Genomic DNA, 25,777 nt, shown 5'->3' on the forward strand with positions numbered 1-25,777 from the left:
AAGGACTCTGCCAGGATAGGCAGGCCAGGTCACCCACCAGTCTTGCTCGCCTATCGAGCCAAAAGTTCTACCTCGACTCGCAGGCCAGGAGCAGCGGGCTAGGTTACCCATCGATCTTGCTCGTTGATCAAGCCAGTAGCCTACCTAGGACAGGGCACTGGATTGGTGGGTCCGGCCACATCCAGGGTATCTATCAGTCAGAATCGGGATTTTGTTGTTCTCTCCCATTCTTCATCCCGCCTTGGGAAAGCCAACATGGGTCAATTCTATATTTTCTACAAATCTAAGGTTCCATAACATGATTCCAACATAGATCTAGGGTCAATCCAAGGTCTTAAGTGTGGATCTTACCTCTTTGCTCAAGAACACCTCAAAACCCCAAATCTTTTCTTTAGCTCAAGAGGTCAACAAATGCTTCAAAAATCTTGCAAGTCTTCCTCTAGATCCTTCATAAACAACATATAGAACCTTTATTAAATCTTAGATTCACATTCTCAAGAGATCATAACAAGATCCAAAGGATTGCTACCCAAATCGAAGGGTTTCACTTAGGGTTTCATAAGGGTTTAAGGAATATGGACCTTACTCACCTCAAATCGTAGATCTCAAGATGAGGGTCACTAATCCGGTGTCGGATTCAAGAGATCTGACCCCAGTGACGCACAACGATCATCTTCTTCCCCATTTTCTTCCTCCTTCCTCTCTCATCTTTCTTCTTTTTCTCTCTCTTCTTTACTCTTCTAACCCACCGTGTAAAATAATAAAAGAGGTGAAAGAAAGGTATTAAATGCTATTTATAGTGAGGTCAAAATATCTAATGACCAGAGTGGTAGGTCGCATTGGTCAGTCCGACCCACCTATGACCACCCACTAGTTGGTCAGAACTTAGATGAAACATTAGAACATTCAATGGGGCTCGGCCCTGACACGTATTTTACTCTTGGTAATCAATCAACACGCATACTTGGTATAAAATATGGTTACGTACATTTATTAAGCATACATGGCCTCGTGGTATGTACAAGTGCATGGCTTGGGTATGCAGACTTCACTAGGCACTGATTCCAACTCATTTGGCCAACCTGAGTTCAATGTCACCCTTGCCATCATGTTTCATAAAGTACCCGCCACGGATCGCTCAGGTTCAGGTCCTGTAAGACCAAACCAAACAAACTGGGAAATTAGATCGCGTTTAGAAAGTAGGGTACCACAGGGAGAGATTGTGAAACCCAAGATGATAGGTATCAAACCCACCTATGAGATCAATGAGGTGTCCCCAACAAGAATACAACAAATACCAAGGGGTCTGCGGGATCGATGAGGGTGTGCAAACTTTAGTCCTACATCGCCTAGGGAGATCACTAGGCTAGTTGCTAACCTTTAGCCTCCTTAACATGACACAATGCGTTTTAAAGCTTTGAGACGCATGGGCCAAAGAGGACAATATTATACAAAGTTAATGGGACTGGGGCGTTACAATTGGGATTTTATTGGTGATGACATTTGTAATGCTATTAATAATTTTTCCTTGAAAGTATAACCACTAAGCTACGTTTGATAGCAAGGAATTTAAATGGAAGGGAAGGAAAGGAAAATTCTGGAATATGCAAAAGAAACTTATCTTATCATTACCCCATGTGATTGTATAAGCTACCTACATTTTTACCATATTAAGGTTTTTTTTTATATTTATTTTTATTTGTGTGTGTGTGTGGATAGGTATAGACCCCAAGGAGAATTTAACTCATGACCTCTTCATTGTGAGGCATTGGTCTTTGCCAATTGAGCTACCCCTTTGGAGTTTTTAACATATTAAGTAATAATGCATTGTACATGTAATTTTTATTCTACATTTTATAGTAAAGGGTTTCGGTTGCAAAGTGAAGAAAAATTTAGTAACCATATTTAGAGATAGTGAGACAAGGGGGTAACAATTATAGAAGTTTCTTTTTTATGTTTGGACATTTCACTTCCCTTTATTTCCCATGCAAACAAATGAAGCCTAATAGAGTGAACAATAATTTCTTCACCTTGGTTCCAAAAGTTGATGGGGTTATAAGTCACACCCCCCCCCCCTTCACTAAGGTGTTGATATGCAACTAGGACACATACCCATGTCTAACAAATATTCAGGATCACAATGCAATACTTTGTCAATACAATTAAACATAAGTACATCTAATAAGAGATATAACCATGATTGTGGACTGTAAATGGTGATTCTGCACGATAAGCTTATATACAAGGTTATTCTGTACACAAGATCCACATTACATACATATCTTTGATAAAAGGGTATGCATAATGAAATACACAAAACATCCAAAAAGAGACAAAAATCCTCATCATCTTCTTCAAGGTGCACCATATGTACAATCATCACAAACACAGCCTGTATCATGCTCCTTAAACTTTGGCACCCAATAATTTATCAGCCATTGAGGTAAGTGTCTCACCACTTGCTCTATCAGACAACTTGTGTCACCATCTAAAAAGGAAACACAAACATAGGGTGAGTTTCACTAAGCCCAGTGAGGTATAGAGAGCATGCAAGCAGAAACTGTTACACCTGCGCGTTAACCCGGTAAAATTTGGACTTTTGTGATAGGTCTCGTGTTGGAGGTAGAAAGTACCAATGGGTTCAGGCTTGTGGCTGCCCATTGTCACAAAGGGAGGAATGACCCTATTTGCCTGTGCATTTCAAGCTTGCCACGCTGGAGGGGGTTCAAACCTTCTAACCCTAAGAAGTAAGTGAACTAGCACCTCCCCACTTGAGTCCCAACACATAGTGTAAGTTTTTGGAAAGACCTTATATATATACTAGGGCAACCCCCTAGTGAATGGCCACAGGTGGACAGAAGGCTGTCAAAACATATCTCTGAAATGGCCATTGGAAACAGGCTCTTGAATTTGGTGACCTCAATCCGGTGGCACTTGTTGTGATAAAATGGCTTCAATGCCGTGGGTCCCACTACTCACATCGTGGCCATCTCCGATTAACCTCCCATACTACCTTACACCCTTCCCCATGATTTGTACACCATATGAGTCTAAGGAGGTGGGCCCACGTGTCCCAATCGACAAGTTAACTCAAATCGGTGTTGAATAGATGTCTAGCCAAATGGACCCTATGGTCCTCACCTTTTATATAGAGAAGTGAGTTCAATTCTAACTTCTCATTTGCCCAAAACATAGAAAAGGGAGAGAAGTGAGGAAAAGGAGAGGAAAAGGGAGAAGAAGAAGAAGGAGAAGGAGGAGGATAAGGTGGGGGAGCTCCCGCATCTTCCCCATACGAAATCGAGATACGACGAAATCAAAAGTGTTGAAAATATTAGATTTTTTTTGTATCGTTACATGGAGAAATATTTTTCCAAAAAATTCATCTTCAATTCCAAATCTTCCCCCAACTGCTCCAAAATTGTATTTTGACTGCGGATGCCGTAACTTCTTCATATGGCATCGGAATGCGATGAAGTCAAAGCATTGGACTAGATAAATTACAATCTATCTTTTTCATGAAGAAATGGTCTTTCAAAAATATCATTTTCACTGTCGAAAATGCCCCCGAGCGTGAATAGGCCTATTTTTTCAGTTTTAGCCCAAAAACCCGCACCACCTACCATGGATGTATTAAACCACTCCATGCACACCATGCACTCTGTTATCTTATTGATGAGATGGACACTACCATATTATCATTTTTTGCCACATCACCCAAACTGACCACGTCATCACCGTCATGTGGCCGGGTTGCCAACAAGGATAACCATAAAACAACATGACAAACAATCTAGTGTTGCGTGCTTGAATAGATCAATAGGAATATGAATCTTTAATCTAATATGTTCAATGAGTTATTCAACACATACATAACATGAGATTATAAGCAAGACCATATTAGAATAGATATTTGCCATATCGGCAATTATATAGGAGAAAAAATAGGTGGGACAGTAGGAAGTAGTAGAGAAAAATAGGAGAGGAGAGAGAGTGATGTGCGAGATGGAGGAGAAAGAGGTATTCAGTTTAGGAGAGAAAAACAAGAAAGGGTGGAAGGCATGCATGAGAGTAAGAGGTTTTAGGGGCTGGTTAGTTCTGTCCTTATAGGAACAAGAGAGAGAAAATAGGGGGAGAGAAAGTGGAAAAGGTGGAGTTATATTATGAGTGAGAGAAAAGAAAGGGATAAAAGGGAAATCGAGAATAGAAGGGAATGGGAGAGAGGGGAGAGAGGGGAGAGATTGTTGAATTTATTTATTTAAATTTTAAATTCCAACTTAGCTAGAAATGGTTTATCGGCTATATCTCTCCATCCTGACCCTAGATTGACCCAATCCGAGAATTAAAATTGCGTCATTTTAAATTAGAGATGAAATCAGCCTAATATCTAACCTATTCCAACAAATTTCAAATTAGTCAAAATTACCATTATGCCCCTATGCTTTCTTTCTCCGTGGTCCAGCCCACTATTGTGCATAAAAACTTGGGCTTCTTGGACTGGACTTCGACATCTCTTTTAGTGCTTTAATGAAGCCTCTTCCAATCTTGCCCTTGATCATGATCGACGCAAGTGATCTACAAGTGGCTTGATCTCCAGATATCATTATCCACATCCATTTAGCATTGTTTCTGCGCATTGCCCTTTAACCTGCATATATATAAAAACAATTACTATGTAGCCACATTTATTTAAAATAATGAATAAATGGCTAATAAATGTATATATCGTGGCATAATCAGCAGAAAAAAACAAACAAGTGCTTCCTCGAACGAACGAATGCGAGTAGGAGCCTGGGCCCCACACACATAAGTGGGGGGGGGGCCTGCCCGGAGAACCACACACAATGATAGTGGAGCGGCTCTATGAGTGGGAATCAGAGTTTCGAGCACTACGGGCTCGCTCTAAATCGTTCGACACTTTTCTTGGAAAAAAGGGGACACCACAAACAAGGAAGGGATTATTGATAATTTCCTTTCATCTGTTTTTTGTTTCTTGAACTCTTAATTTGATTAAACAAGAAGTGTTTTAAATGACTAGTGGACCAGCTAAACCATTTCTTGAAAAGGGAGGATGATTTTTACCAGTTATCTTGACTGAAGGGTGACCAGTAACCTGACATGTTAGCAGGCCTTCTGGTTTTGACAATCGACCTATTTAGATTGTCATTAGGCTGTAGCGCATCTTTTTGAATAAATACTTGACAGCAAATTCTAACCCTTGTCATGAGGTTCAAAAAATTGTGCCACACCTTTGCATTTTTTATATAATGACAAAAATCAATATTTGCTTGATAATTTCAGTACAAAACAATCAATTGGATGGATTTGAAGTTTTGAACCAAGGTTACTACAGAATCATAGACTCAACATAAGGGTTGAATGCCACACCATGTCTAAAATCATCATTGCTAAGAATTAACACATTCTACTCAACCTTATCCCAACATTGCTAAGAGTTAACATTATATATATATATATATATATATAGGGACAATCTTGTTGTAACTAAGGTTTGTTACAAGAATATTGTAACCTTACTTTTTTCCCATTTTAGTATAATACATTTTTTTCCAATTAGTATAAATCATATCATTTCATATAATGCTACATTAAATGACTTGCCCTTTTTTGGAAACCCTTTTTTACTCATATATTAAATATTACAGTAAATAACTTTTGGGAATATGACAAGGGACAATTAAAAGAATGTTACAACCTATTAGGTCATTGCTTTGGTGACAAGTTTTTCCCATATATATGTTTGATATTAACACCTCTGATTGGAAAGATGGATGATGTTACATCTGGTCTGTTTTTCAAAACATTTGAAATACTAGTCATACTTTTCATGCATCATTCTTGCAGCAACTTTCTCTTAAGCATCTTGCAATTCGTACAAAGTTGGGGTTGCCTGACAAAAATGTTCCGGCAAAGAGTGAAATCTCAGGAAAATTTGATACACCTAAAGGAAGTTCATTGGATTCAATGGGGAAAAATAAAATATTTGTTCAAAGGCTATCACCTGATGAACTGCTTGCTGTGAGTTTTAACAAGCATAAATTATCTTTGAATGTATGAACACTGAGCCCATCTCTGTCTATTCTGACCTTTTTTGGGTTGCCATTGTTTACAACTTTCTGTCCAAATTTTAGCAAAAGGACAAAAAGATAAAGCAATTCCATTGCTATGGTAATATGATTATCTCTTCGCTGTTGTTTTCAGAAGGCCTCCTGATAGTTGGTATCTTGTTTTGTGTTGTTTTTATACCTCAAATTAATATTGTGGCTACAGACTTGCTCTTGAGAAGGATCCTGAATATAAAAGAGCTTCGGTTGTTTTGGGGCAGACTTTCTTTCAGAAAGGGATGCTGACATAGGCTATTGAACATTTAGAGCATTCTATTTCCAAGGTCAGAAGTTTAATAGTAGCTTTCAATTTTCTGTTCTCTTTATTTTATTTTAACCATTAAATTGGTACTGTAAAATAGAAACGAGAACGTCTTGGTTGTTAGTACTCTTTCTTCATTTAACTGGAACTTGTTATATCATCAGCTCTCTCTTGTCAGCTTTCCAACAAATGATTAGATTGATCTTTTAATCCTTGCTTCTCAATGGGCTGGTGTATCATATATAAGTCAGGTGAAATTCTATACTTTTTTTTTTTTCAGTCTATATATTAGCCAATGGTGGAACATAATTTGCTAATACGTTTTATCATCTTATCTTTCAACTTCGTGTTAAAAAGCATAATATCCAATGAACTATAAGAAAGAAAATTGGAACCATTGGAGTGCAAGTCCTGCATCTTTTTGCGGTGGCCAATCTCCATACCGCTCTGCTCAATGCATCTTCTTTAATTTTAAATGTTATTATTGTTCATCCAAAAGAAGTGATTGATTAAGTCATCATTGATCTATGGTGGTCCAAAGCTGTTACTTATCCGTTGATTGCTTGTGGAGATGTACACTACCACCTTGGTCCTAAAGCTTTGTGTTATTGGTCTTCAAATATTCAATTGTACAGTTGCACACTGGGCTTGAGTATTAATGTTCAACTATTTTATTGATGTGCTTTGTTGTCTGTTTCCTTTTCCTTTTTTCCCTTCCCCTTCTTTATGTTTCTTCTTTTGGATCAGAAGAGAATGACAGAGGGGAGAGAACATCTAGAGAGGATAGTCCAATTCAAAAAGCCTGAGGATCCTAAGGTGAAAGCCCACTATTTTGATGGTTTGTTGTTGCTTGCAAGTTACTGATGCCTAACCAACATAGAGTTCAACTCCTTCAGATATTTCTGGCTATGATTGACATTTTTCCTTAAATAAATCTGTTTTCCAGTGCTTCGTATCGGGAAGGGCAAAAGATAGAAATAGCAAAATATGTGTGGATGGCTGTTGCTTGTGATCCTGCTAATAATTTATACCTCAAAGAATGGGAAAGGGATGAAGATTACCCCATCAACATGCAGCAGAAAGATCACTAATGAGTACTATTTTGCTTACAACTTGGTATTCTGCTAAAGAGAAGGGGATATAAATCAACATTTAGCTATCATGTTGTCATGATCCTTAAATTGTTGGCATCATTGATCCCGTCCACTACCATAGCAGTACAACTACAAATTTTGCAATTTTACATGGAAAGAATAAGTTTCACTGGCAGAAAGGTTTAGAGAGGTGCACACGATTTCTCGTTTTTTTTTTTGGTAGAAGTGGACGATTTCTCTTTCAATATTATTTATTCATGTAAATGTGGCTATAAATGTAACTAAATTATTTGTTATTTCCATTATGGATTGTGTTTTAATAATCAATTATGATCATATCCAGTTTCTCTGTTGGTCGAGATCATTGCTACACTTCAAAGGCAAATAATGGAGAGAGTCTAGAGCTTTATTCAGCTTTTGTAGTTCTGCGCTTTGTTTAAAACAGTAACCTCAAACATATATTGTTAGGGAAAAAGAGCAGTTCTTGCTTGTGAGTGTCTAGGCTTGGACCCAGGTGGGCACCAAAAGACTGCACTGGCCCTCCTCCTATGCTGAAGATGCCTCTAAGTGACCTCCCATTGGTCTACGTGTGATGCCGTGGCCGCACAAGCTGGTAGCACTCTTTTGCTGACCATATTATTGTTACATGTGGTTGATTGATATATAATATGTATTTCTGCCACATGCTTTTTTCTTTTTTTTTCCTAGTGCGAAAAGTGTTCCAACCAATCTTTTTGTACACTTTGTATAGAAATGTTAAGAGTTTCCAATGGACAACGGGTGTGTATTGGGTTGAGTAATGGCTTTACTTGTATCATCTCAATATAGAAAGGTAAGAGCTTATAAGCGTATTGAGGTAAAATTCTCCATTAACACTGGCAAATGAATGCATGTTATGAGTTGTATTTTAACCTGTGATTTCTGATTCTCTCAATGGTAAGCATCATTTTGATCAGTTGTATTTTTAAGGCATGGAATCCAAATGAGTAGAATCATAAAAGCAACAACCTTTTTTGTCCCATATCAAAGTACATCAGATTGAATTGTCCTCACAAATTTTAATGTTATTTCAGCTCTATTGCAATGAAAGTATCTTCATTCAGATGCAATCAATCGTCTTAGCTTATTATTAATTGTATTAAGAGTTCAAAAAATTAGTACCAAATGTTGTTTTGCAAGGCTGCTTAATCTCTTTATCATTAGTGAATTTCCTTATCAAGGCCATAACAGTTGTGTGTCAGTATATATAAACCATTAAATGTTTTCTACATCAATAATTTTTCTCACCAATGTAACATACTATTGGATATCCTTCAGAAGCAGATTAATCCTACATGTAGCACAAATTTGTCATACATATGCATGAGACAATTTTCCAACCAATATGTCACCACAACAATTATAATTAACACTGTTATGAGAAATAGATTTCATAACATTTTGTGGTCCAAACATTTCAATGATATCATAAATTTCCTTAAAAAGAAATCTAACAATTATATTATTTGAACCACATTCAATACACTTCAAAAAACATAACCCCATAAAGAGAATAAGCTATCGCATTGATCAAAGACCTCAACTTTAGGTCAATCAAGTATCAAACATAATCATGCAACATTTGGTATCCCATGTTGACTTTATGTTGTTCACATGCAGCTCTCATCATCTAAATAAAATACTTTTTGTCAAAATACATTGAACGGAATTTCATTCTTATCAAAAAAAAATTATATCTTCTTTTTCAATGTCGTCTTGTCTTTCTTAGCATCCAACTCTACAATTGTCGTTTGATGTATACTCCTACTAGGGAAAGTTATGGAATCAATTCCACTTTATAGGGTATCCGTCTTTCTTTTTTTAGATGTACTAAAACTCATTTTTGCACTGACTTCAACTTGGACATTGTCAAGAATTTTAGTACAAATTTAAACATCATGGCCAATCAAATGAGCCAAATGAGCCTTCACCCAAGTAACACTATGAAAAAAAATTAAGTTCACAATAATTGCATTAAAACGGTTCACACCAAGTTGTTGTACCCATTCCCAAAGCTTGCCATTTTTACAATAAAAAAATTTATTATTCAAGTCATTCATTTCATATTAATAACCAAAATAGAATGCTAAGTTGATATTTTCATATATTGTTATCCCAATAAGTACTTTAAAAGTATATAAAATGGCATTGTCAAAATTCTCTTAATTTTTACACATTAGGATGATCAGTTAACAACATCCATTGCTGACAATAGAGTTAACTTATATATGTTCAACATAGTTAATGAATGGTATATTTAGAAGAATAAAGTTAGAACACCCATAGTAGGTCACTATTGAAGTTCAAATGCATTTCCAAAGAATTCTGATGGGCACACATGCAGCTAAATAAGATTATTATAGAATTTCCATTTAGAAGAAATTCTGCATTCCAAAGATAACTTTTAAATATCTTGTCAATGGCATAATTAAACATTAATTATTTTTTCAATTGTTCTATTATTGGAAAACCAGGTTTTGTGACTCGACTCGTCCTCTTCAATACCTCGCGAGTTGGAGCAAGTCACAAAAAACTAGGTGAGTTATGTCAGATTTCCCCCTCTCATTTCCATACTAGTCTTTCTCAAGCAATACAAATAAATAACTAATAAATAAATTAAATAAGACAAGATAGAATAAAAGTGTTCGTTTTTCAAAAAATTTATGAAGCCTATCATTCATTATCTCTTGGATGAAAATGGTAAAATCCGACTTAAAGATGTCATGGTTATAAGTCATTTTTTAATTAAAATTTAGATGTATATACTCAATAGTCATAGAAGACCTCAACCATTGGATATTTAACATCATTATAATATATTTTAATTCAAAACTATTTAGAAATGCCAACTCAAATTTTTTAGAAGAATCGGCCGTTTTATTGTGTCTCGGGAAAAACAAACGAGTCTTGAATGACTCGGTATGATTAGTTCCCAGTCTTGTCAATTTTTAATGCAGGACGAGTGTCCATGACTCTTGACCAAGATTTTAATCTTTTGACCAACCCGGCCTAGTTTTCCTAATCAAAACTTGGTTTGCCAACAATAGTTTTATGTCCACAAGTCACACGGTCACAATGTATCTCTTTTAATCATTGAATATTTAGAAATATCCAAGTATTTAGACCAAATTAAATCCCTAATTTATGACCTTTTAATGGGACAAATGACTACTAATATATTGTAAGAAAATGGACGAACATTGAAGAAAAATATAACAAACCCTACCAACTATTGATATACACTTCTCTTTCCAACTTGTTGATTTTTTTTTTTTATTTAAAATTTTACCATCCCCTTATTAAAGTGACATATTTTACACTGTTGTTGGCTTGAATTGGAGATATTCAAAATACACATAAATTGGTCATCTTGGGAGGTAAAAGTCCAAGTCAATGTAGTCACATATGTTACTCATATTTGGTGAGGAAGAAAGAACGAAACTTATTCATATAGAGATTGAGTTTGAAAATCTCTTCGAAAGAAAATAGTTTGGACACTTGATGGGTTGGTGTTTAGGGGGTTTAATTTTTGGTTGAGTGAGGGTAAACCGGTGGGGTTTGGGTTTTATTTATTTTTTTAATTACCATTTTTTTATTTAAAAAAAAATTATATGCATTTAGAACTGCATTTAGAACTTTCAATTCAGCCATACATATTTTCTACAGACTCATTGGGACAAGTTTGGCAAGTCACGTTTTACACGGTAAAAAATGGTACAACACTGATTTATTCGCATTTTCAATGTGTTATAACTGCAATGTACGGTTTATGTCGGGACATCGTGGTAAAAAGTTGGTCGTGATTGAAAATCTTAATCAAGAAGACGGAGATGAAAATGCAAAACTAGAGGAAGCTAATGAGGTGTAGGAGAGCTATACGTTAAGTTTGGTATTAAGGACAAGATCATTCATAAACGTGCTCAAGTGCCTTGTGGGCTACTAGGTCTAGTTGCATGTTAGTGACGGTTATCCTATATTGTAGTAAATTAGTAGTTATTATATACATGGAAGTTATTGTAACTAGATAGATTTTTGTATAAGTGGCATGGTTTGAAGTATTGGTATCGTATCAGCTGTATCAGTTGTATCAGATTGGTATTGGCTGAGACCGATCCCCGATCTTTGACCGATTCAGATTGATTACTCGTATCGTTTTAGGGGGAAAACAATGAAAAAATGTACTTTTTTTGAAAAGCAAGGAGCAAAAATGATCGATACCCACCGGTCCTCTTCAATGCCGATCCAGATTGATAGAGACCGATACTAAGAACTAAATCCATGTTAAGTGGGGAGTTATTATAAATAAGAATTATAACCGTGAAGGAATCTTTGTAAGTTGTAAGCTACCTATTTATTTGGTAGTAGATAGACAAATAATATAAAATAAATTTTCTTATAATTTCTTTATAGGAGAGGAAAGGTATAGCTTCCTCTTAATTAGCCAATTAAAACTTTAAAACTTATCTTCTCTAAAAATAGGTAGGATTGGTCAAATCATGCACATACCATACACCAAAACACAAAAGAAGCAATTGCAATGGTATGGACTTCTCAATTATCAGACGTATAAAAAAAGATGACACACTTCTATCGAACCATTCTCTTATTCAGATGTATGTCGCAAAGTATTATGAAGCTTTTCATAGAAGAGATGAATTTACACTTTTTCCTGATCTTGTGTCATATATTCATTCTATTGTTGATTAGATTGATAGTGATGCTCTTGTTATTTCTCCTAACTTTGATAAAATCAAAGAGACGGTCTTTAACTTGAATCAAGAGAGTCCTCTAGGCCCAAATGGCTTTCTGGGGGCTTTCTTTAGGATGTGTTGGTGTGACTCCTAAGAATACAATAAGTTCCAGACCCGCTTGCGAGATCTGTGAGGTGTCCCAATCAAGTATACGACAAATACCAAAGGGTTTGGGAGATCGGTGAGGGTGTGAAAACTTTAGTCCCACATCATCTAAGGGGAGATCATTGGGTTAATTGATAACCTCTAGTTTCCTTAACATGGCACAACACATTTCACAGCTTTGAGGCCTATGGACCAAAGAGGATAATATTATGCAATGTTAATAGAGTTGGGGCGTTACAAATGATATCAGAGCAGACCCCGATAATATATGGAGCCACAGCAGGGACATTGTGCCGAAGGAGAGAGATTGTATAACCTAAGAATATGATAGGTATCAGACCCGCATATGAGATCAATGAAGTGTCCCCAACAAGAATACAAGTACCAGGGTTTGGGAGATAAATGTGGGTGTGCAAACTTTAGTCTTACATCACCAAGGGAGATCACTAGGCTAGTTGCTAACCTCTAGCCTCCTTAACATGGCACAACGCGTTTTAAAACTTTGAGACGCATGGACCATAGAGGACAATATTGTGAAAAGTTAATGGGACCGTGACGTTATAGTTGGGATTTTATTGGTGATGACATTTGTAATGCTATTAATAATTTTTCCTTGAAAGTATAACCACTAAGGCTACGTTTGATAGCAAGGAATTTAAAGGGAAGGGAAGGAAACGAAAATTTTTGAATATAAAAAAGAAACTTATCTTATCATTACCCTATGTGATTGTATAAGCTACCTACATTTTTACCATTTATATTTATTTTTATTTGTGTGTGTGTGTGTGTGTGGATAGGTATAGACCCCAAGGAGAATTTAACTCATGATCTCTTCATTGTGAGGCATTCATTGGTCTTTACCAACTGAGCTACCCCTTTGGGATTTTTAACATATTAAGTAATAATGCATTGTACAAATAATTTTTATTCTACATTTTATAGTAAAGGGTTTTGGTTGCAAAGTGAAGAAAAATTTAGTAACCATATTTAGAGATAGTGATACAAGGGGGTAATAATTACAGAGGTTTCTTTTTTATGTTTGGATATTTCACTTCCCTTTATTTCCCTTGCAAACAAACGAAGCCTAATAGAGTGAACAATAATTTCATCACCTTGGTTCTAAAAGTTGATGGGGCCTTCACTAAGGTGTTGATATGTGACTAGAACACATACCCATGTCCTAACAAACATTTAGGATCACAATGCAATACTTTGTCGACACAATTAAACATAAGTACATCTAATAAGAGATACAACCATGATTGTAGACTTTAAATGGTGACTCTACATGATAAGCTTATATTACAAGGTTATTCTGTACACAAGATCCACAATTACATACATATCTTTGACAAAGGGTATATATAAAAAAATACACAAAACATCCAAAAAAAGACAACGATCCTCATCATCTTCTTCAGGGTGCATCATATGCACAATCATCACAAACACAATCTGGATCATGCTCCTTAAACTTTGGCACCCAATAATCATCAGCCATTGAGGTAAGTGTCTCACCACTTGCGCTATCAAACAACTTGTGTCACCATCTAAAAAGGAAACACAAACGTATGGTGAGTTTCACTAAACCCAGTGAGGTATAGGGAGCATGCAAGCAGAAACTGTTACACCCATGTGTTAACTCGGTAAAATTTAAACTTTTGTGATAGGTCTTGTGTTGGAGGTAGAAAGTACCAATGGGTTTAGGCTTGTGGCTGCCCATTGTCACAGAGGGAGGAATGACCCTACTTGCCCGTGCATTTCATGCCTGCCATGCTGGAGGGGATTCAAACCTTCTAACCCTAAGCGGTAAGTGAACTAGCACCTCCCCACTTGAGTTCCAACACGTAGTGGAAGTTTTCAGAAAGACCTTATATGTATCCTAGGGCCAACCCCTAGTGAATGGCCACAGGTGGACAGAAGGCTGTCAAAACATATCTCTGAAATGGCCATCGGAAACAGGCTCCTGAATTTGGTGACCTCAATCTGGTGGCACTTGTTGTGATAAATAGCTTCAATGTTGTGGGTCCTGCTACTCACATCGTGGCCATCTCCGATTAACCTCCCGTACTACCTTGCACCCTTCCCCATGATTTGTACACCATATGAGTCTAAGGAGGTGGGTCCATGTGTCCCAATCGACAAGTTTAACTTAAATTGGTCCCGAATAGGTGTCTAGCCAGATGGACCCTAAGGTCCTTACCTTTAATATATAGAAGTGAGTTCAATTCTAACTTCTCATTTGCCTAAAACATGTAAAAGGGAGAGAAGTAAGGAAAAGGAGAGGAAAAGGGAAAAGAAGAAGAAGAAGGAGAAGAAGAAGGAGGATAAGGTGGGGAGCTCTTGGCTACGTGCTTGCTTGCTAGTTGCCGCCGAAGGTAGGTGCTACCTTCCCCAAACCCTCTTTCCCTTCATTCTTGGATTTTTGATCTTGAGCAAACTGGGAATCGCCGGGTTTGAGGGGTCAGCCTTGGGCCCAGTGCATTGCACTCCCTCGTGTGTTTGCTGAGCTCCAACAACATTTTGACCAAATAGGGAGTTAGGGTTTTGACAGTTCGCTCGTTGTATCTCCCAAACAGCTTGGTGGAAATGTGATTTCTTCGGCTTAAATGAGAGGTGGGAAGACCCCCTACGGTCTCTATAGAATGATTCCTGATGATCGGGACCGAGCCGGTACATCCCCAAAAAGGTGGTACGTTTATGGGTTTACCATCGAAAATAACCATAAAAAACACAAGGGTGAATCTGGTGACTTATTTCTAGAGAACCATGAGCTCTTAGGGAGCCGCTATCCTGGCCATCGAAAATAATAGTGCTGGATCTAGTGATTTGAACCTAGATTCGGTGAACCCAAAACTCTTAGTTGGATACTGCCTAAGCCACTGGAAACATCAGTGTTGGATCTGGTGATTCAAACCCTAAATCCAGTGACTTGCTTCTGGTGACCTGTTTTGAATTGTCAAAACAAACTGTACTTGTATCTTCTGGGGTAGACCTTGTGGGTCTCCCTTAGATGTTTCCAATAGACTTTGATGCCCATTTACCATTGTACCTGAGACATGGAAAATTAGAGAACGATGAGGCCTAGTGGGGTTTGACATCAGGTTTGCAATTTGGGATTTCACCCTTCCGGTCTATAGACGAGGTGGTGGTTTGACTTTATTTTTGGAGTGTTTTAAAATTATAAACTGCGTGCTTCCCATGTCAATCATGTTTGGATATTTTAAATGTTTGTATGATTTATATGAATTGTATAACATGTTGAATTATAATTGAACTGTGTAACATGTTTGATTTATTTGAATTGTATTCATGTTGTGAACTGTGTGATGGGATCCGATGTGGCCGAGGTGGTTCCGTTACCATGATCGTTGAGTGGATGGTTACATCATGTATTAAGTGTGCATTGGTGATAACTATAGTTGTCGATGTACTTTGGGCTGATGGTAATTTCGTTATCCCATATTTGATTGCTTGTATGTTAAGATAGTCTTAGACATAGATGCGATGTGGGTGATGGTGATTCTGATATCATATTCCATACTACTTGTATCTTTTTATAAGGCATGCAGTATATTTTAGTTAGGTTACATTCCCAACAAGGGTAAAGGTGTTGGATAACTTAACTGGGGTATGTTCGAGAAACCCTTTTGGAATCCCACTTCCATAGTACGATGTGATTGTTCCTGGAGGCAGAAACTAGTTCAGCATGGCTGATAGTAATTCTAGTGTTGTGACTCCCAGGAGGGGGTTATCAGGGGTCTGTTGGGTGACTGACAGTAGCATTTCGGGACCGGTAGGCTCCTCATCACGACTAGAGTTTGTATTGTTGGGTGACCGATGTGCGAGTTTCGAAACTAGAGATACAACCTAATGCATTATAGTAGCATGAACACGACTCCGTTGTATATTAGGTGGTTTAATGTAAAATGAATTACATCATTCTCACATTATGGACTATATATATATGCTTGCATGAACCCCATCCCTTACTGAGCTAGTTGAAGCTCACACCATGTGTGTGTTGCTTTTTAGATGATGATACAAGTGTTGTAGTGCCACTGGGCTGTGACACTTCTTCATTTGTGCCTGAGTACAAAGCCTGTGGCTGTTGGACACCAGAAGCTAAGGAGCATGACCCTGACTGTGTTTGTGATACTTGTGCGTATGCAACACCATGAGCCTGGTGGTGATCTGTTGTTATCCTGATACTGTATTTTTGGATGATATTCTTTTTGGAGTTACTATATGTATGTTTTGGACATATGTGAATAGAATAACCTTTTGTTATGTAATATATTAACATTAGTTGTTTTCCCTACTTGATTTATGATTCCATTATATTATACTCTCATTCCGCTACGCTTGTTTATTGGTTCGATGTTATGTGATTGTGATGGTTAAGGTACTACTAATAGAGATCCTCATAGAGATAAAGCGTCCTATCCACACCGTTGATATTCTAGTAGTGGGTATAGGGTGTGACAACTTAGTATCAGAGCGAGATGCTCTGCCTTAACTCATAATCTTCCTGAACCTTAAGATTTTGGAGATTAGGATAAAATTAAAAATTTGAAGACAACCAACCATAAATTGTGCAAAAAGTAGAAGAGAAACATAAGTGTAAAAGCCGTTTCATTGATAATGAACTTGAATACATAAGCTTTTACATGATTTTTCTAAATATAAGTATTGAAAGCAGGAAATCCTGAACTAAACTCATAACAAATTCATAACAAAAATAAAGTAAAACCTAGAGAAAAATGCAGAAATAAACCTAGAACATCATCATTAGAAAATAAAGTTTGTTGTGTAGGAAAGCGAGAAAGCAAAAAATCCTAAGGCTAATTGGGCACTCTAAGGCTACTACTCCTGAGGAGTTGCTGGGGGTTGGTCTTGTGTTCTTGGTTGTGCCACAGGTACCTAAAGTAGAGAGCCATGTCTCGAGGCGGTTATCCATCCTCCTGAGAATGTTGTTTGTGGCATCCAGCCGATCAACCACGTCACTCAGCCTGTACTTTTGTGGTCCCCTAGAAGAAAAGGCCTTAGAGGTTCCCATTGTTCTCAATGGTGGTGGTGGAAAGACCTCAAGAGCAGGTGTGAAGAAATCATCCTAATGGAGTCCACCCCCGAGGTTTCCCTCCACATCCATTGACTGTTGGCCCAACCTCACATCCTTGCCCTTTTCATCCTCAGTGTCCTCATTAAGGTTGATAGTCATCTTCTTGAGGGACTCCCGGTTGAATTCAATTAGATCAAACCCTAGAGCTCCTCTCCTTCTTGTAATTCACCTCGAAGAGGTTAAACACCAAGGTCAGCAGCTTACCATAGCAGAGGTTAAAAGCTTCTTGAAGTTTCTCATTAGAGTCATTGCTAGAGGTTTCTAATTGGGTTTGAGAATTTAACTCTAGTTCATCATCTCATTACGCTACTAATGTTATGTCTCTGATTTCTTCCTTAGAATCACTATTTTCTTGATATATAAAGACACATCTATCTTTCTCTTTGATTTCTCTCTTTTCACACGGTGTTACATGCATAAGGTGGGCCATATGTTCTTCTATAACTCAAGGATTATGAATAATTTTTCTAGCAAAATATGGGAGGATCCTGGACATGCAGCCCAATACATGGACATGTATCCTATGTCCTCTCAGCCATTGGATCATTAATTAGATATCCAATGAATTGGCGATGATTTTTTCCCCTTAGTCTTCAGTTGGATCGAATGAAAAAAAAAAAAAAAAAAAAAACCGTTGATGTGTGGACCCCATCCTCTAAGGTGAGGTCTTAGGTAAATGGGGAAGGGCAAAATGGCAAACCCCTCTATTGATGCATTTTTTGATGTGTGGACCCATCCTCTAAAAAATTGATATGCCATGTTACGCGTATTAGTGCTAGATCATTGCTTCTCTGGTGAGTTGGGTTTGCAGCTTTGTTTATACGCCAAGTGTTTTCTATTCGGGATCGCCTCTTGCACCTAGACATAATAAGGGTGTGTGGACCTAGTTGAGACATGATCGTCATTTCATGCTCTCTATATCTATGGCGTATGACTGCTCCGGAAAAAAAAAAAAAAAAAAAAAAAAAAAAAAAAAAAAAAAAAAAAAAAAAACTTTCATTTGTTTCTGGTATGCTACGAGTGCTTCTTTGTCTCTCTCTACTCCTCCTATAAAATGACATATCTGCCCCTGATAATAGGAGAGAGAGAGAGAGAGAGAGAGAGGGGAAGTATGATAATTTTTTTTCTTTTTTTGGTAGGAGAGGGAAGTATGATATAATAGGGAATTCAATAGTGTGCACTACTATTGTTATGTGAATTGGACGGCGGTAAGCTCGATTTCGGCCAATCCAATACAACTGATTCACACCAGTAATCCGGTGAATTTTCGAATCAAATGACATATTCTAGGGGTTTGGGACCGATTCCGGCTGATTCCGATCCAATCCGGGATCCTACCGATTCCTAAATTTAAAAACTTACTCGTCTCCCCACTCGGGCTCTCAACAAGGTTTTAAAAACAGTACACCCTTTCAGGATTAGTTTTCAAGTTTCGAAAGAGAGAAGGGAAGGAAATCCTGTTTGTTACTAAGGGCCCGTTTGATAACGTTTCAAGAAACGCGTTTCTGCCGTTTCTATTTCCAGAAACAGCAGAAACGGAGTAAAAAGCACTTGATAAAACTATTTCGTTTCACTTATTTTCAGAAATAGAAATAGAAATTTTTACTTATTTATGGTTCAAGAAAAGACCTAGGCGAAACAAGTTCAACTTGTTTTGCCTTTTCTGGAAACGACTTGTGGCCATTCTTTCATTGGTTACTATCGACTTCTAAAAACATGACTTATCAGTCACCTTCAATTCCGTTTCTGTTTTAGAAACGGAAATTTATGTTTCTACCGTTTCTTGAAACAGAAACGGCAGAAAAGGCAGAAACGTTATCAAACGGGCCCTAACAAGTTCGATAGCTCTACAGGGAACCCTGAGCGGGTGTTTTGGGCAAACAGACATGGACAGGAAGCCCTCAAATTCTCCTACCAGCTTCATTGATCTGATGGATGTAAGTATCCTCCTCTACACTCAAGTCACTTTATCTGTTGGGGTGCCGAAGGCCTCCACCCAACCCTTCAATTCCACAAACATTTAATTCTATTAATTTCTGTTCTGCTTTACTGTGCTTTTGTACCTTCTGATGCTATTTATTACCTTTGTTTGGGTTCCTGGGGATGTTGTTCTGGACCTCTCAAGCATGCCTAACCAAACCATTAAATTGGGAGGAGGGTTGCATCAGGTGTGTGTTGGAGTTCCATTCTTTTGTTTTTTTATATTACCCTTAGGTGATACTATTCATCATTAGGCGCTTTGTTGAGGACAACTGAAATGTGCAGAAAGGGTTGGGTTGGGGATTAGCAATCTAATTGGATGTTGCTGTGATTAAACATGTCCCTTTTCTTCTTCTTCTTCTTCTTCTCCCACTCCCCCTCCCTCTCCCCCTCAAACTTGAAAAGCATATAAATTAAAGTACTGGGATTTGTATTCTTGCATATTGACCTCCTCCTCTCCCCAACCCAAGAAAGGGGGGGGGGGAGGATTGTAACGTCGTTGTAAAAACTTGAGTGTTTCAATTTCAAGTTTAACATGAAATGCGAAGTAAATCGAAGATTAGAAATTGAAGAACTCCAACCTAAACCCAAAAGAAAAGTACAAAAAAATGGTAATCTTGAAGTCTATTTAGCCCCATTCTTGAAGGAGCTGATTTGATGCACTGTGAGGAGAGTTCTTATTGTCCATTGTTGTTGTTAGCGATAACGTGTCTTGCTAATAGGAGTGTCTTGGAATTTATTGTAATATAGTTTTAGTTTTGTCTATAGTGTGTGGCAGCTATAGAGTTTGGAGGCCGTAGCGTGTGGCAGTACTATTAGAGGGTAGAGTTGTAATGTGTTTATGGTTACTTTTACTAAGAAGACCATAACACTACCTTGAGAGAGATCTATTCACTCTCTCTCTCGGTAGCTGTTTTCTTTTTCTTCTTGTTCCTTCTTATGCATTGGTATTTGGTACTGATCTAACCTTGGTTAATATTGTTACAGTTGTAAAGAAGGCATCCTTTTATTTTTAGTAGTTAGTTCTGTTTGATGTAGAAAAAAATGAATGGTGAGAGAGAATTTGTGTGGCCAACCTCATTTAGTAGGAAAATGACTTAGTTGAGTCGAGTTTTGATTAGTAGATAGTTAGCAGCAAATTTTCACTGAAATACTTTTTCCAGACTTTTTTGGGTGCCTTTCTAGACTGTTTTGAGTAGTGCACCAAGCCACATTCTCAGAGACCTGAAAGTAACAATGATGGTTTATGCTATTTGATTATGTTCTTTTGCTATATTTGATATTTGTATTGATGGCATGGGAAGATGAATACTTGAAGTACCTTTTCTAACCTACTCAGAGTGGTGTGCAGTATTTGAGTGTGTTGCTCTACGTTATTTGAATAATAAAAGAATAATCCTGTATTTTATTATGGTAGAATGAGTGTAGGTGTTGGATCCAGGTCTTATGTGGAGATGGTGAGACATATTTGAATCCCTCCATTCCATGACTATTAAAATTGCTTTGAATGTAGCAGCATTGAAATCGAGGGCCTGCTTTTTCTTAGGTCTGGCCGGCACAGGGGTTTCGAATATGGTGCAAATTTGAACTATCATTCATGGGTTTCACCATTTATGCTTCACAGTCATGGATTCACCTAGTGGTAGAAGAACATTCAGAAGAGTGGTTATCTTGCAGTGAAGAAAAGCCTGGATGCTGGCACACCTTATTAGGAGAGCTAGATCTTTGTCAACTCCACAAACATCTGCCATTTGGCGGCCAAAAGCTAGCGGCTCCCTGGCAGACTTTAGCAATGGTGGAGTGAGGAGAGCTTTGCAATTGTATGACAAGGATAGTTTTAGTGTGGGTGACAGGTTTGCGGGCCTTGTGTACTTGGTACCGATTTTTGTTATTTTTTTTACTAATAGCAGTGTAACCCAGTGCAAGTCGTGCTTTTAGAGAGTCTAAGGAGGGGTAGACAAGAGTTGGACCAAACCCTCATGGCATTTTTTTGCACGAAGTGGCTGCAATCAGACTTAAACCGTGTTTTCACGATTAACTTGCATTTTTGGTCTTTAACGAGCACACCAAATGATGACCTTGTTTTCATGATTCACTAAAAGGGAAAAAATAGAAAAGAATAATCATCCTGTCCTACTGACATGGCAGCTGCACTTTCGTGATTGATGAAAAAGAATAAACCCTTCGTACTAACTTGGATGCTTAGACCTAATAGAGATGTTAGTTACTACATGCTTCATCTACTTCTTTTCTTTCATAAGTTTTCACTTTTCAAGTGATAAAAAGACCATGATCTAGTTTTGAAAGATTGGCAACTCTTTGTAGTTTCTGATTTGAACTGAATTTTATGGGCCATCGTGAGGTTATTTGGTTAATCCCTCATCTAACTTCTGAAGAAATCTATGTTATTGTGTTTTCGGTTTACATTTTTTTCTTAGTTCTGCTGATGTCAAGAAGTTGTCTGTGTTTGTTTTTTCATCATATGTGAGTAACCAGAATTGGGTGAATTTTACATGGTTAACTGCTTTCATACTCCCTCTCTTTCTTTTATCTCTTTGCATTTTTAAAACCATATTGACGTTCACCATGTATACAACAATGTACAGGACATTGATGCTATTTCTTTTATGAAGGCTGGGAAGCTAAAGTTTTCAAAGCCAAACAAGTACTGGGTTGAAAGCTCCCAGAAGAGGGTGAGTGCGCTGCCATGATTGTTTGTTTTGTTATCAAAAAGAGAAGATAATCATGGCATCTAAGTATTTCCATTATCAGAATTGTACAAATTTTCATGAGACAACTTTACGACCCATATTATGAAACATTGAAAAAGTGATTGTGCATAGAATTGGTGATGCAGGAAGGTCTAGGAACCTTGTAATCCAACTGGATATGATGTGGCAACATTTTCATTGTAATTTTGTTACTTTACCATTTGTAGTTTTTTTTTTTTTTTTTTTTTTTTTTTTAATATTACAGTGAGCTTGAATACTACCATTTGTCAAGGGTTTTACTATCTATAGTGAATAGAGATTTCTTAATTTGTAGGATTGGTTGAATTTGGAATTTGAATTGTGATTAGGTTCTCTACTTTTAGTTGTTTGATTCTTAGGGGCGTACAATTAGTTCTTCAAGAGCTAGTTAGCTGTGCAGTCCTTTTGATGGTTGCTGTAGTTCAGATAGGATGGCAAATGCAGCTCTCCAGCTCTTAGATATATATCGTTTTTCTGGTTCACCTTTTTGTTTTTTTCCAATTAACAAAAACTACTGCTCTTGTTGTTATCATCTGTGGTTGGTCCTGTGGGAAGGCCTAGGTTTAGTTAGAGATAGACGTAGAAGAGCTCAGTTTAGCTAATAACTAGTTATCCTGTTTTCTGCATTCTTTTCTCTGTGTATTGTCCTTCATAAGGTTAGGCCCATGAAAATAGATAAAGCAGAAAAACTTTTTCCTTCCCTTCTGTATTTAAATCTAATTTCCAATTGTATGTTACATTACTTGATTGCGACCACTAGTTTTGATTCAGTGCTGGCTTTTGTTTTGCAAAGGAGGAAATATTTGCTATTGGTTTTTAAAAGAAAGGGTGTAGCAAAGTTTGTTTTTTTTGGCACCTTATACTATCAGTAAAGTGTCATACTTCCTTATGACTTTTTGCCTTTACTTTTAGTTTTTTGCTGTGTTAATACATGCAAACATGTCAGAGTTTTGGGTGGGTGGGGGACAAGATGGCGTTGGCCTCTCGTTAGAGAGGAAGATTGCCAGACTTGAGTCTGACACACTGACTTGAAATTTTTTGAAGAGCTCAGATTTGTCTGTTTTTTGCTACGAAAATTTGCTATTTCATGACGAGTGATGAAGTTCATTCATTTTATAATTTTTTCTTCAGATGATCAGATCTTTCTTGTGCTGTCTCTTATCAAACAAGGATCTTTCTGATGTCCCATACACTGATTAGATAAGCAGGAAGTCCCTATGTGAGGAATCAAGAAATCATATGATTGTTTCTTTCATCTTGGCCTTAGGTCCTGGCCAGCTTTTGGGCCATCAAGTTCTTCTTTAATAGAAATTGTGATTCTGTTTGGGGGTTGTTCTTCTGTATCATCATCTAGTAAATCATTATTTTTGGAGTTATTTTCTCATGCAAGAGTGAGAATTATTCGCTATCATAGAAAGAGCTTGGACTCAGTCACCCTCTGTCAATGTACAGATTTCCATTCCAGTAAAGGATTAGCTGCCTCTCTATATAAAGGGAGGCTGACCAAGGATAAACTGGCTGGCACAAATATAAGGAGAATCCCATAGGAATGCGAGGGAAGGCTAGCCAACTATAACTTGCTTCCAGCTTCCCTTATAATCCTGAATGAAACATCGGTAAAAAACTTGAAGAGTGCCCAAGAGTATGGGGTATCCTGAACCAAACATCAATAAAAAAGTTAAAAGAGTGCCCAAGAGTATGGGGTGAGTACTCTGAACCTCAGATTGTGAGAGCCCAAAAAACAGAGAGGATAAAGAAGTGCTTACTGAAGCCAAGACACATAGTTTGCAATCTAGATTTATGTTGCTGTGATCTACTTTAATAAGGTATATGCTATCCATATTTAAAGTAACAGTATTGGTGTTTAACCATAATTGGTATTATCACTGTACATGTTTTATTTTGGTGATCTTTTATACCTTTTAATGCTTTACAGAAGTAATATCCATTTTATTGTGTATGCTATTTAGTAGTACTTCGGTTTTAGACATTAGAGTTTTTTTTTTTATTTATTATTTTTTTTATTTTTTATTTTTTATCACTTTTCATCAGACGTGGTAAATCGTAATGCAATTGCTATTTGAAACATGAAAAACTATTATATAATTACATTGTTTTGTTTGTCAGGGTAAAGAATGTTTTCACATATTGCATTTAGATCTCATTGTTTTTCTCCGAAAATTCCTGGTTTCATTTTTTTTTTGGGATAACCCTTGGACTGATGACCTGTCAAATTTGTAGTGCTATCCTGTAATTCATGTTACTTCCGTTTGTTTCTCTAATATTCTGTTGCTTTATTTTGTCTGTACAGTATGTACCTTGTGTGGAGGATACAGTTCTTGGTATTGTAGTTGATTCTAAGGCAGATCTTCACACATACTTCAACGCAACCTTGTGGATTATTTTCTGCCTGTTAACTAGGATCATCACTAGCATGCAGCAAATTAGTGCTATTGGATATTTTTTGTGTTCCTTATTCAATTTTTGAGAGAAGAAAACTAATTTGTTATACCAGTGAAGACACCGTGCATGTATGCATTCTCCAAGAGAAGGAGAGAGGACCCTCCAAAAACTTTGACCGATTTCTAATTTCTAGACTACTTTCTGATTTTGTCACCAATGATGTAAATTAACTATTCAGACCCCAATTACAAATTTAGAAACTCCCTTGTGTGCTCCCCAAGTAAAGAAAATTGAATCATGCCAGTTGGAAAGTGTTTGACCTTTGACCCTCCAAAAACTGACTAAAAGATAGGTGACAAAAATAAACCCAAATAATGGCTCAACAACCTTTGAAGTTTGAGATGCTCCTGATTCAATGCCCTAAAGCGCATAACTGGTGGACATCAGCTCTTGTGGGAATCAAGGTCACTATTCAATCTCAAAGTGTGTAGACGCAGGGTGCTGCTTGATACTGCTCTTGGGTTAAATGTGTTATAACTGTCCTTGGGTCTCTAAATTTCATAATCACATCTGACAGATTCCTTAGAAAATGGCATTCATTTGACAATTAGCAAACCGATAGATAGTAACACAATGTGATGTTAACTTATGATTTGTGAATATATAGGAAAAAAGGACTAAGAAAGAAGACTTGAGAAATATTAGTTTCCTCTCCCCCCCCCCCCCCACCCCCACCCCCTCTTTTGTTATAGCTTTGATTTCTCAAGTTCTCTCTCTCTTTTTCCCCCCACCAAACATATGGCCTTTAAAGACGTCCATCTTGATTGTCTTAATGCATCCATCTATGAATCCATGTTGCAGCAGTAAGCTGGTAATCTGAGTAAAGCATTTTGTCGTAGCTGCCCTCTATATCCATTTATGCATCTTGTTAGATTTTGTTTTTGTTACTTGGCTCTGTTTTCTGCAAGCAAAAAAACCATCAAGAGAAAGAGGAGGGGGGGGGATCTCAATGAAATCCCTCTTTTTATTTGGGCACCAATTTTTCCGTCATAAAATTTTCCTTTTTATGTGTTTTTTACCCTAAAAACATATTGGAGCCTTCATGCTTACGCCCACCCCCCCCCCCCCCCCCCACCCAAACGCACAAAA

The 25,777-nt window shown here is 37.3% G+C and overlaps 1 protein-coding gene across 1 annotated transcript; it reads left to right on the plus strand.

The window, feature by feature from the left end:
* Positions 1 to 18,881: 18,881 nt before the first annotated feature.
* Positions 18,882 to 25,346, plus strand: LOC122064919. The gene is made up of 4 exons (XM_042628706.1): positions 18,882 to 18,962; positions 19,325 to 19,432; positions 22,082 to 22,168; positions 24,537 to 25,346. The coding sequence occupies exons 2-4, from the start codon at positions 19,382 to 19,384 to the stop codon at positions 24,711 to 24,713; spliced, it is 315 nt and encodes a 104-aa protein (XP_042484640.1). The 5' UTR covers positions 18,882 to 18,962; positions 19,325 to 19,381; the 3' UTR covers positions 24,714 to 25,346.
* Positions 25,347 to 25,777: the final 431 nt, after the last annotated feature.

This window comes from Macadamia integrifolia, unplaced genomic scaffold (assembly GCF_013358625.1).
Source record: "Macadamia integrifolia cultivar HAES 741 unplaced genomic scaffold, SCU_Mint_v3 scaffold1823, whole genome shotgun sequence".
NCBI classification, from domain to species: domain Eukaryota; kingdom Viridiplantae; phylum Streptophyta; class Magnoliopsida; order Proteales; family Proteaceae; genus Macadamia; species Macadamia integrifolia.

Coding starts and splice junctions, on each gene's coding strand:
- LOC122064919 (XM_042628706.1), top strand. CDS start 19,382: ATGGACAGGAAGCCCTCAAATTCTCCTACCAGCTTCATTGATCTGATG. Junction 19,433..22,081: donor GCTTCATTGATCTGATGGAT/GTAAGTATCCTC, acceptor AACAATGTACAG/GACATTGATGCTATTTCTTT. Junction 22,169..24,536: donor TTGAAAGCTCCCAGAAGAGG/GTGAGTGCGCTG, acceptor TTGTCTGTACAG/TATGTACCTTGTGTGGAGGA.